The 12112-nt window shown below is 44.3% G+C and overlaps 1 protein-coding gene across 3 annotated transcripts; it reads left to right on the top strand.

Annotated features, from left to right (window-relative positions):
- The first annotated feature begins 7957 nt into the window (after positions 1-7957).
- On the top strand, positions 7958-12112 carry LOC109762723 (beta-fructofuranosidase, insoluble isoenzyme 4). Of its 3 annotated transcripts, XM_045229404.2 has the most exons (9): positions 7959-8256; positions 8363-8420; positions 8878-9001; positions 9813-9821; positions 9903-10771; positions 10876-11034; positions 11185-11426; positions 11510-11603; positions 11685-12112. In XM_045229404.2, the coding sequence occupies exons 1-9, from the start codon at positions 8210-8212 to the stop codon at positions 11871-11873; spliced, it is 1791 nt and encodes a 596-aa protein (XP_045085339.1). In that variant the 5' UTR covers positions 7959-8209; the 3' UTR covers positions 11874-12112. The 3 variants fall into 3 exon arrangements, with proteins under 3 accessions (XP_073354615.1, XP_045085339.1, XP_073354614.1); XM_073498514.1 differs by lacking the exon at positions 9813-9821 and having other exon boundaries at positions 7958-8256; positions 8366-8420; XM_073498513.1 differs by lacking the exon at positions 9813-9821.

Below are 12112 nucleotides of genomic sequence, written 5' to 3'. Positions count from 1 at the left end.
CCATATAACTTTACAGAACCAAGTATTTAAAAATTGTAGTTATAAAAAAAGGCAAGAAGAAAGAAGAGAAAATAGAAATGAGAGAAGAAAAATGAACCAGAGAAAAAAAACAGTAAAACCAGACAAAGACATGTGCCCTATAAAAAACAAACAGAATACCGCAAAAACAAAAAAAACCAAGTCTCGGACAGAATACAAAAAACTGCACGAAAAGTCGAAAACAGTCCGACACGCTGGTTTCGGTGCCCCTGCTACTAAGGCGATGCAGTCGTATTATTCGCAAAGAAACTTTGTTTGGTTAGCGTAGCAAACTTAAGGATAAGAAAAGCATAGTTCTTGTAAAACTGAAAAATTGAGTTTGTGGAAAAACGATAATTATAAGCTTTTCTATAAACCAATTTAGCGTATTTGTTGCTCACGGTTTTACCATTCTCGCCCAAGCAAGATTTTGTGCATTTGTATATTTCTAAGATAATTACCAGTAATCCTGGTTCTTAAAATAAATCCTACTCCGTACTTCACTAAAACCCATTTTGTTAAAATTAGAAGCTAAGTTTTCCAAACAACCACATATAAGAATCTCATGATGGCACTGGAGAGCTCCGCACCAAAAAAAAGGTGTCCGCCGTGGAAGGCCTCCAAGGGGTGCCCTTAGGTTAATTGGTTCCAAGGGAAGGGCGCCCTTATACCTCGCTTGTTGCAAGCAAGAGGCAGGTGTCGCCCACAACCGGGGCTAAACTGGCCGCATTCATCCCACTAAAAAAAAGGTACATCAAACTAAAAAATTATCCTATTAATTTATATATAATACTTAGTTAACAATAAAGTAAGTTAAAAACTCATATCTTGTTCAAAAATAAGCGTAGATATCAAAAATAAAATATTAATGTAATTTTAAAAATTTCATGTAGTTTAAAAAAGTATACACATATTTTGAGAAATGTTCATGTAACTAAGAAAAACTCATGCATTTTAAGAAAATCATATAATTTAAAAAGTGTTCCCATATTTGGAAATATTCATGTATTTTTAAGAAGTATCCATGTAACTTTACAAAACCATATATTTTAATAACTTGTTGCCATAAAAAATTAGAAAAAAAACAAATAGAAATAAAAGGAGGGAAATGAACCGGGGAGAAATAAAACACTAAAACCAAACAAAAACCTTGTTTCCCGTAAAAAAAACAACAGAAAAACACAAAACGTCAAAAACAGCCCGAGACGTGGTGCGGTGCCCTGTTACTGAAGGCGGCATAGTCATACAAAGAAACTTTGTTTGGTTAGCATCACAAACTTAGTCCTTTTAAAATCGAAAAACTGAGTTTGTGGAATAACTATAATTATAAGCATTTCTATAAACCAGTTTAGCATATCCCTCTCTCACGGGTTTACGATTTTCATACCAGCAAGATTTTTGTGCATACTTATTTTTCCAACATAATTACCAGTAAACCTGGCTCTCGACATAAATCATACACCACTGAAACGCATTTTGTTAAAAACTACTCCCTCCGTAAAAAAATATAAGAGAGTTTAGATCACTACTCTAACCAACCACATATATAGTGCTCGTGGAAAACGAGGAGGATGAATGCTGTTTCGGTCCCCCTCCTCCTGGACCAGCCGACGTCCTACATAGTGTTGGTGGGAAAGATGACAACTGGACAAATGCTGGGTGGGTGGGACAAATGCCACAGGACAAGTGCATCGAGCAACTCCGGTGACCACCGGTGGGTGTGGGTCAGATCGAGAGGCGGACAGGAGGAGGAGGAGGAGACAGATCCATGCAGCACAATGACGGACCTACGCACTCTACAATGAGGGTGCTCACTGATTTTGAACATCCCAGGCCCCAGCACGTCACATGCATGGACCTATGTACTGCTGGTCGAAACAGTAGGAACCTGTACGCACGAACACAAATTAAGCGAGCATGCATATGCATCCCACCCAAGTCACGGGAGCACCTGCCTACCTAGCAGTAGCACAGCAGTATCTACCTGGGGTAGTTCATAATAAGGCCAACTCCACCCCACGACCTTAAACGGAAGTCTGCTTTGACCGGATTCTGTCCGTTTGGGTAGGGCGATGGGTTGTGTCCGGGCCTGTCCTGGGATGCGGTGGCCGTGCGCCCATTGCGCGGCCACATCCTTTGGCCCCATCTTGTCCGCCTCTATTTTAAAAACAACAACGTTCGAAATACCAAGCCCTAGTTCAGGCCAGCGGCCCTAGTTCACGCCGGCAACAGAGTCAGCAGACTACACGTCCTCGCCGGCAACACGGTCAGCGGCTGGCAACACAGCCAACCTCCAAAATGAATAGTTTTGTTCGCCGGCAACAAAGCCAGCGGCCGGCAACACAGCCAGCCTCCAAAATGAATGTGTATTTCGCCGGCACACAGCCAGCGGCTGACACCCATGCCAGCCTCCAAAAAAGAACGGCCACAGCCGATCGGACGACTAGTTCAGGCCGTCGGCGTCGAACATCTCCTTCTGCCTGGCCTCGAACCAGCTCCTCGTCTTCTCACTCATCTTGGTCAAGTCCACGCTCATGATCGCAAGGGCCACTTCCTTTGCTTTGGTTGCGGCATTGGTGGCCTCGATGTCGAGCTGCCTTTGCCGGGATGCCTCCTCCATGTCGATCTTCCTCTTCTTGGCCGCCTCCTCCATCTCAAGCTTCTTCCTTTGAAGGTCTAGGTATTGCTTCATTTGCTCATCCTTGCTTTGCCGCTTCTTCTCGTCCCTCACATCCTTTTGAGACATCATGCCATGCAAAGTCTCATGCAAGGCCATGGATGAGGCATCACGTATGCCGTCCACCTTGGAGTTGGTCTTGCCCCTCGGCCTCTTCAACGCCTCGCCATCTCCACCTCCGGCCAACGCGGCCATCTTCTTGCCTCTCTTCCTTTGAAGTTCACGGTATTGATCCTTGAACTTAGGGCAATTGTTGATGATCGTCCAACAATGCGTAAGAGTGAATGACTTGTCATTGTGCCGGGCCTTGAATGCTTCCAAAGATTGAAATGCCTACACCACATGATCAACAATAATTGAACATGCAAACATATACGAGGCCGAAGTCTCATGGCCGTAGCAACGAAAGAACTAGGATGAGGAGAGCATACCATGTCCCCAATGCCGAGACCACTCACGGGTCGTGCTTCAACGCTCTCAAGTGCGGCACAATACTTGTTGCACTCCTGTTGGATGAACAACCACCTCTTTTGAATCGAGGTGATGCCACGGTCGCTCGTAATTTGGTAGGGCTCAAACATCTTCCTTTCATGGAATGTTTTGTGGACTCTCGTCCAAAAAACAAGGCCCTTTTATTGCGCGCCGGTTCTCGGATCTTGGCTAATCTCCATCCAACATTGGCAAATCAACTTGTCCTCGTCTTGTGAATATGAACCCGTGCGAATGCTCTTCCTCCTCTTTTGTGCTTCCGCTCTTTGGGTGAGCTCATCGATGAACAATGGCTCGCCACCAATATCAATGTCATTGCCTTCTTCTTCATCACCATCACCTTCACAATAGATGTCATCGTCTTCATGCCACGAGTCACCATGGTCGTAGTCAGCATGGTCGTAGTCAGCACGGTCATGGGGCTCGGGGTCGGCAACGTACTGGGCGCGGCCATCCTGACTTTGGGTCTCGTCCGGATCGTAGGCACCGCCATGCCCACCCTCGTAGATCACATTCTGCATGTACTGGTTGTAGAAGGGGTCGTCGACTATTGGTGTTGGCGTTGGCGTTGGTGTTGGTATTCCGTCGAACAGGACGTGGGGCGACGGCATGGTGCCCGTAAACGGCGGTCGTGCTTGCTTTCTTTGCATCTGGACGGACGGCCGGCCGCCGCTGCTGGACCCCGGCATGACGTTGAGGTCCATGACGGCCGAGGGGCGCGGGATGGACGGCGCGATCACGCCAACGTCCGGCGACCCTGAAAAACGGGTCTGGCCGTCATGCCTTGGCGGGGGAAAGCCGGGCGACATAGGCGTGGTCCGCGATGTCGGTGACTGGCAGTGCGGAGGCCTAGCGACCGACGAGCCTATGCTCGCCGGGCCGACGGCCGCTACAGAGAAACCCACTGGACGGAAAATGCCAAGCATGAGGAGGGCGTGCGCTTTGTTGATGATGGCCTCCTTCTCCTCGACCTCGGCCTTGCGCCGCGCGGCCTCCATCGCATCGCGCTCGGTGGCGAACTTGGCCGCGGCGATCTTGCTCTTGACGGCCGCCCTCCGGTTCCTCCTCTTCGCCGAATCCGCCTCCAACTTGGCGATCTTCTCCGGCGTGCATTCCGACCGCGACTTCCTTGCACCCTTGGCCGCCTTCTTCTTCACCTTTCCGGGCGGGTCGATGGCCAGGCCGCCGGAATTCGGCTGGGCGTCGGCCATGGACGGGGGAGGGTGGGGGGACGGGCGGGACGTGGGAGGGTTTGAGGAGAAATGGCGCCAAATGGGGCGCATGGGGGTACTTTGTGCCACCGACGGGCAGGCCAGGGGAGGACAACCGCGCGCGTCCCGCCCGTCCGCGTGCTGTCCGTTTCACCCCAAAAGCGGCGCAAACTTGGGCCGGGGATGGGTCGAAAGCAGACAGAAAACAGACAAGAGTCCATTTGCGCCCGCGCGCTGGACCGTCTGGTTTGTCCCTTTTGCCCCAAACAGGCGCACCCAGACAGGATGGGGTCGTGCGCTGGAGTTGGCCTGATACAACGCTCGTCTTGGTTCTAGCCGCTCGCCGGAGGCGATGCAGATGACCAGATGTTTTTTTTTAGCGGTAGGTAGGATACATCCATAGTTTTTTTCCCTCAAAATCCCAGCCCAGCCCAGACCCGTTGTTCGGGTGGAGGTTTGAGATACATCCATAGTTTTGTTTTCCTCAAAAAAATCCATAGTTTTTTATATAAAAAGGATACAATTGCTTCATTTTTTTCATAAAACTAATTTATATATAGTGTGTTAACCAGAAAAGAAGTAAAAATATTCATGTATTATAGAAAATATTGGCACATATAAAAAAGAAAATATTCACGTAATTATAAAAAAATGTATATATTTTCTAAAACAAAATCATATAATAAAAAAAGTATTCATGCATTAATAAATGTTCATGTAACTAAAAAGTGTTCCCATACTTTAAAAATATTTACGTTATTTTAGCAAATGTTCATGAATTGTAAAAAGGGGTTACATATTATTATTTTTACATTCGTGTATTTATCAAGGTGGGGAGCTCCTTGGAGTTGGCACCTCGGGAGATGGTGGTGATTGACGACGATGATAATGAGCTTCTCGACTTCGTCCTTCCTTAAGACGCTGCTCCAAATGAGAAGGCGTCTAGTATGGGCATCTCCTTCTTAAGCTTCCTTTATTTGATAACTTGTCAAACCTGACTTGTCGCGGCTTGTCTAGGTGGAGAGCGCGTCGTTTCGACCGATGAGTAGATCATGGCACAGATTTATGTGACAGAACGTGCCTTGGATGACCAGCTTCTAGCTCTCCACTTGGTGAGTGCTTGTCTTCATACATATATATATGGCTTGCTATCTTGTTGTGACCCTTGAGCTCATTGGGCTCGCTTTGCATTTCAGGTAGAGGTCATGTCGAAGCCCGTGCACCTTCTTCTGATTCTCAAGGACCGGACATGTTTTCTGAAGTCATCATTGAACTTGGATAAGGACAATTCTTACCATGCCCTTTTGAAGGTGGGGAAGAGGTGGCTCGCTGACTGAAGGTCGAGCATGACTTCTGGTGTGATGACACCCTACTCCTTAACGCGCCCAACCTAGAGGCTACCGAGTTGTCTTGCCGCTCTCTCACTCACGATGGCTTGATGGAGCGGGTTGGAGCATGAAGAAAACGGTGACTCGCTTTGAGGAGAAATACTAGGCCATGGAGTAGCTTGGCATTTATTCAAAGGAAAATGATGGCTCGCCACGAGCTTTCCTCAAAGGACCATCTCTTTAAATTCATGGACATTTTTTAAATTCTAGAACATTTATCCAAATTTGTAAGAATTTTTTAATTCACATTTTCTGATTTTTTTTTTAAATTTGAAAACATTTCTTAGATTCATGATTTTCTAAAATTCATGAACTTTTTTAAAAATCAGTGAGCATTCTTAACATTAAAAAAATCCATGTTTGTGAAAATTTTAAAATCTATAAGAAAACTATCGTCGGCTTTCAGGTGAACCAATAGGTGGAGGTGCCTTTAGATGATGGAGCGTGAAAAAGAATATGAGCAAGGCTAGCTAGCGTAGCAAGGAAAAGGACTGCTATTTGAGTCGGCCCCTGGTGCGCATTTTACCACCATTTTGCCGCTTAAGGTGCGAAATAGGAGGCCTCGCCCCTATACCTCGCTTGTTGCGGAGAGGGCCTATCGGGCAAAAAAACAAAGTGCTCCTCATGAGCCGGACTATTTTGCATGAACGATCACTCCCGAATTAATTTTTGGATCAATTTTCGTTCGCTCAGTTTTTTCGACTTTGAATTTTCAACGGGTTTGCTTTCTAAAAACCGGGCCACCAAATTTTAAAAACTAAAAGTGTTCTCAAAATTTACAAATTAAAAGTTTTGTAGATATTCTTTAGAAATTGTATTTTGGCATACATGAACATTTTTAAAACAATTAAACATATTGGAAAAGCAACATAAAATCTTATCTTTTAGAAAACTAATAAGAAAAAAAAGAAAAGAGGAAAAAGAAAAGCGAACATGAAAGAAATAGAAAATGAAATAATACTGAAAAGAATACTTTTAAAGAAAACAATAGAAAAGAAAGAATAACGAAAAACCAAATGAGAAACTTTAAGATCCATCCAAAACCCGGTAAACTAGATCCATAACATTTCGAAAATCGACCACCCGCGGCAGTTGGGTCGGCAAACCAACGCTCGCCTTGTGCGATATGCAAACAATTTAACGCAAAGAGTATCAAATAGAAAATTCTCTTGTCGTGAGCACTAGGCAGGATCACGAGCACCATTTTTTTTCATAGCACTAATATATGTATAATTGTATTTAATACTAGGAGTAAAATTATTCATGTGTTATAGAAAAAATATTCACACATACCAAAAATAAAATGTTTATGTATTTCTAAAAAAAAGTGTCCATATTTTCTAGAAATGTTCCAATAGTTAAAAATTGATCATGCATATACAAAAATGTATGTGTAACTAAAAAGTGTTCCCAAATTTAAAAACCATACGTGCAATAGTAAGAAATGCTGATGTAACTTTAAAAAGTAATCACGTATTGTAATAAAAATTCATGTATTTATGAAGAAAAGGTAGGAAAGAAACAAAGCCGGAAAGAAGAACCGGAAGAAAAAACGGTGAAATCGGTCGAAAACCGGTTCACCCAAAACCAAGAAAAAACCATATGAAAAAGAAAACAGATCCCAAAACAAAACATACAAAAAACACATGAGACGTTATTTTCAGGACAGTCGACGTCTTGCATAATGTTTGCGGGAAGGCGGAGGAGAAGTGGACAAATGTTGGCTGACCGGGACAGGTGCCACACAACACAACAACTCGCTCTACATCCGCAAAAAAAGAAAAGGAAAAAAAAAACTCACTATGAGAGAGATCGAGAAAGCGAAAAGGACAGGAGGAGGAGGAGACAGATCCAGGTCCAGCACGTACACTGATGGATGTATTTGTAGCGCCAAAAATTTAGGAGCATAATAATGTGGGTGAGTCATTTTCCACGGCACATATTGAACGGCCCAGAAGCAGCACGTCACATTCACGTTCACATTCACATTCACATTCACATTCACATGCGTGGATGGATGGATGGATGGATCTACGTACGTACGCATAGGCACAGTTGAAAGAAAGCGACATGGCACTGGAAAGAAAACGGTAGGAGCCACCCATGTCGGCCATGTTTCTCGTACTAAATTCAGGAAGCGAGCGCACGAGAAACATGCGTCCCACCCACGGGATTTCTTTATCTTTTTAATAATAACACATCGCCCCACCTCACCCACCTACCTGCAGTTGAAGCCACGGTGACGGCGCTCCCTCTGCCGCTCGCCGGGAAGCTAGCTAGACTTGCGCGCACCGCCGGAGGCGATGGCGATGGCGATGGCCGTGCAAGGTGAGGGCTTCTCCCCTCCCGGCTCTACTTTCTTCTCCTGCAAACTGCCAAGTGTTTTCTGATCTGGGCTTATATACTGGATCCTCCTCCGCTGCTGGATGCTGCTGCTGTCGACTTGCTCTTGCTTCATGTCTGTCTTCACAGCGTGAGTTCATCATCCATTCTTCGATTGCTTGCCCAGTTCATTAGCTATATATGCGATGTTTCGTTCCTCCTGATTAATGTGTCCTCCTCTGCTTGTGCTGCTGCAGCAGCTGGCTTGGTGGCCTTGCGTGCATCTTCTCCACCAGCCTTCTCTTCCAAATCCTGGTAATTAAGCCTAATGACATGTTGGCTCACTCACTCGCTTGCCTCTAAACAAAGCTGCATTTCTTTACCAACTGAATCAGGTCTTTCAAATATTTAAGCTTATATATAGAACGTACAGTGCTAATCATTTCTTCCAGTTACACACTCTGTTTCACTCACCCACTGTTTGCAATGTGCACTCACTCTCTGTTCCTATTTGTTCTACTACAAAGTATTCCACTCAACTGACTACATTGAAACCGTTGTGATTCAAATGTCTAGTTTTCAAACTACGGTGTAAAGCTGTTCATGTATCATTTTATCAATGATGTAAGCAATTACTTTGCTAATAATAATAATAATCTTGCAATCTCCCAGCACCACACGTCCCTCGCCTCGCCTTGCCTCTTTCTTCTCACCAAATTAGGGCCTCCCTTATACTTACTTGAGATTTCCTGCTGGCCCCAAAATTTCTTAGGTACGGCCCTGCAGCAATGGAGGAGGACTCTTCTTCTGCCCACAGTCTCCAAATGCCCCCTCCATCCTCAGCAGCAAGGACAGGACTGCCTACCACTTCCAGCCTCCCAAAAACTGGATCAACGGTATGTCTATGTCTCTTGTTACCTCTCTGGTTCCTTTTTAAGCTTCCTCTTTGCTTAGTTTTCTGGGTCATCTCTTGACTTTTGTTTGTCGCCAGTTATATATCTACTCTCTGATTTGGTGTGCTCGGTGTAGGCGCTGCAGTTAGATTGTGAGTAGTACTGCCATAATATGATGATAGCCATGTACTTTAGATGCTTCCGTAAAACCTCAATCGTACAATTTGGCTAAGTTGGGAAAAAATGGATTGGAACTTATGCAAAAAAATTGAACTATGGATGGAGAGATTTTGAAGGATTTGGGATTCATATAATTGGAGGAGGCTTCAAGATTTTTCCTGTTTTTTTTTCAACTTATTACTTGGATAGAGTTTGCTTTGTGAGTCGAGTGGAGGTATAGAGGCAATTTAAATCATTTAAATGGGAAGGGAAAGGAGGGAGAAATATTGTGACGTGGTGTCTATGGAATGGGTGTATGCCAATGGGGGAAAAGGTGGAGGATCGAACCATAGGAACAAAAAGCAAATACCCACGAGAGAAAACAAGACGACAGAGAAAAAATACGTATAGGATCATAACGCTGAAACTAGGGTCTTACATCATGTGTGTCTGAATTATATTAGACAGATCTATTATGCTCATACGAAAGTAATGAAGAACTGGCATGTTTCAAAATCTAGAATATCTATGGTCCTGTTTTACCAATAATCACATCCTATTAATTGTACATCTGTTGCAAGTCATTGACATTCCCTTACTTCTTTTCATATATTTGATGGATTGGATATCCTGGAAATCTACGACAACAAAAAAGATCCATGTGGTATGAATATCTCACGCACAAACACTTTTAAATAGTTAAATTGCAGCATTCTATCTTATACTGTATTCATAAAAATTTCAGGACCAATGTACTACAATGGCATCTACCATGAATTCTACCAATATAACCCCGATGGCTCCTTCAATCCCAATACCTCCTATAACATAGTTTGGGGCCATTCGGTTTCAACAGACCTCGTCAACTGGATCACTCTTGAGCCCGCAATAGAACCGGATACCCCAAATGACATAAAAGGTTGCTGGTCCGGCTCAGCCACAATTGTATCTGGTGATCAACCGGTCATCATATACACTGGCGTCATCGACATAGAGAAGCATCAGGTCCAAAACATCGCGCTTCCGAAAAACCGGTCTGATCCGTACCTGAGGGAATGGACCAAAGCAGGCAATAACCCAGTGATCCAATCAGGTGTACCGGGCTTGAACTCGGGGCAGTTCAGGGATCCGACAACCGGTTGGATCGGACCGGACGGACTATGGAGAATAGCAGTTGGTGCTCAGCTGAACGGCTACGGTGCTGCACTTTTGTACAAGAGTGAAGACTTCTTGAACTGGACTAGAGTTGACCACCCACTGTATTCATCCAATGCCTCCATTATGTTTGAGTGCCTGGATTTCTTTGCAGTATTGCCGGGAAGTAACAATGGACTGGACATGTCTTCAGCAATTCCAAATGGCGCCAAGCATGTTCTCAAAATGGGCATGAATTTCGGCGAAGACGTGTACGTGATAGGGGTTTATGATCTCAAACGTGATGCCTTTGTGCCAGATACTGATGACAGTCGGCTATGGCCGAGGATCGATTATGGCAATTTCTATGCTTCAAAAACGTTCTTTGACTCGAAACATGGAAGGAGGATCATATGGGCTTGGACTACCGAGACAGATAGTTCTTCAGATGATATTGCAAAAGGCTGGGCAGGAATCTATGTAAGAAATTCTGCCCTTAATTAGCTCCAATTTTGTCATATTGAAATAATGATTTAACAAATCAGTGAAACATCCTTAACTTCATTTTTTTCTATTACATTTAGTCATTCCCCAGGACAATTTGGTTAGACAACGATGGCAAACGGTTGCTGCAATGGCCAGTTGAAGAGATTGAATCCCTTCGAAGAAATGAAATCAACCATCAAGAACTAGAGCTGAAGAAGGGGGATCTATTTGAGATTAAGGGAATTGACACTTTGCAGGTAGTTTCCTTTTCACAAACGTTCATACCTGGTCTTCCAAAGAATTCCTTTACTACAAAAAGGGGCATGACAGTAAAAGTTGCAGGGTCTTCCGATAATTGTTAATTATACAGGCTGTAGCTAACCAGGCACATAATTTTCTTGAAACAGGCTGACATCGAGATTGATTTCGAGCTGACGTCAATTGATGACGCCGACCCTTTTAATCCTTCCTGGCTTTTTGACACTGAGAAGCATTGCCAGGAAGCGGATGCATCGGTTCATGGCGGCATAGGGCCATTTGGACTTGTTATTCTGGCCTCCGATAACATGGAGGAGCACACTGTTGTGCACTTCAGAGTCTACAAATCACAGAAAAATTATATGATCCTCATGTGCTCTGATCTAAGAAGGCTAGTTCTCTTTTCCACAAATGCCTGTATCTATTGATGTCTGGAAGGAAACTACAAAGAAAGCTTTTCATTTCTTTCCGCAGGTCTTCCCTGACACCAGGACTGGACACACCGGCCTATGGAGGCTTCTTTGAATTTGACCTTGAAAAGGAAAGGAAGATCTCCCTCAGAACTCTGGTGAGTTGTGTGGTTTTCGTGTCATTTCTCCTGTTATATGTTCACTCCCTAACAGAACTGAAAATGTACACCACTGTGCAGATTGATCGGTCTGCGGTGGAGAGCTTCGGTGGCGGTGGCAGGGTCTGCATCATGGCGAGAGTTTACCCAGTGTCACTTGTCGACGACGACCACCAGCCCCACGTGTATGCCTTTAACAATGGCAGTGCAACTGTCAGAGTTCCTCACCTCAGGGCGTGGAGCATGAGGAGAGCACAAGTGAGCGCTTAACACGGAGGAGCAATTCTAATTTGACATGTGATTAGAGGACCGTCTTAAATCTAGTCATTTGTTGTTTTCAATATTTAGCATGGGTATTTGAACTAGAGTCATGAAGTAGACGCCCACGAGCTATGATGTAAGTTTGCCGATATTTGGAATAAGAACAGAACCATCTTAGTCTCGTCATACTTTATGATTTCATATGTATGTTTACAGAATGCATGCTTAATCACTGGTTTTACATCTTA

This window comes from Aegilops tauschii, chromosome 5, assembly GCF_002575655.3.
Source record: "Aegilops tauschii subsp. strangulata cultivar AL8/78 chromosome 5, Aet v6.0, whole genome shotgun sequence".
NCBI lineage: Eukaryota > Viridiplantae > Streptophyta > Magnoliopsida > Poales > Poaceae > Aegilops > Aegilops tauschii.
Note: the sequence above shows the minus strand (reverse complement) of the source record. Positions and strands in the feature narration are given on the sequence as shown.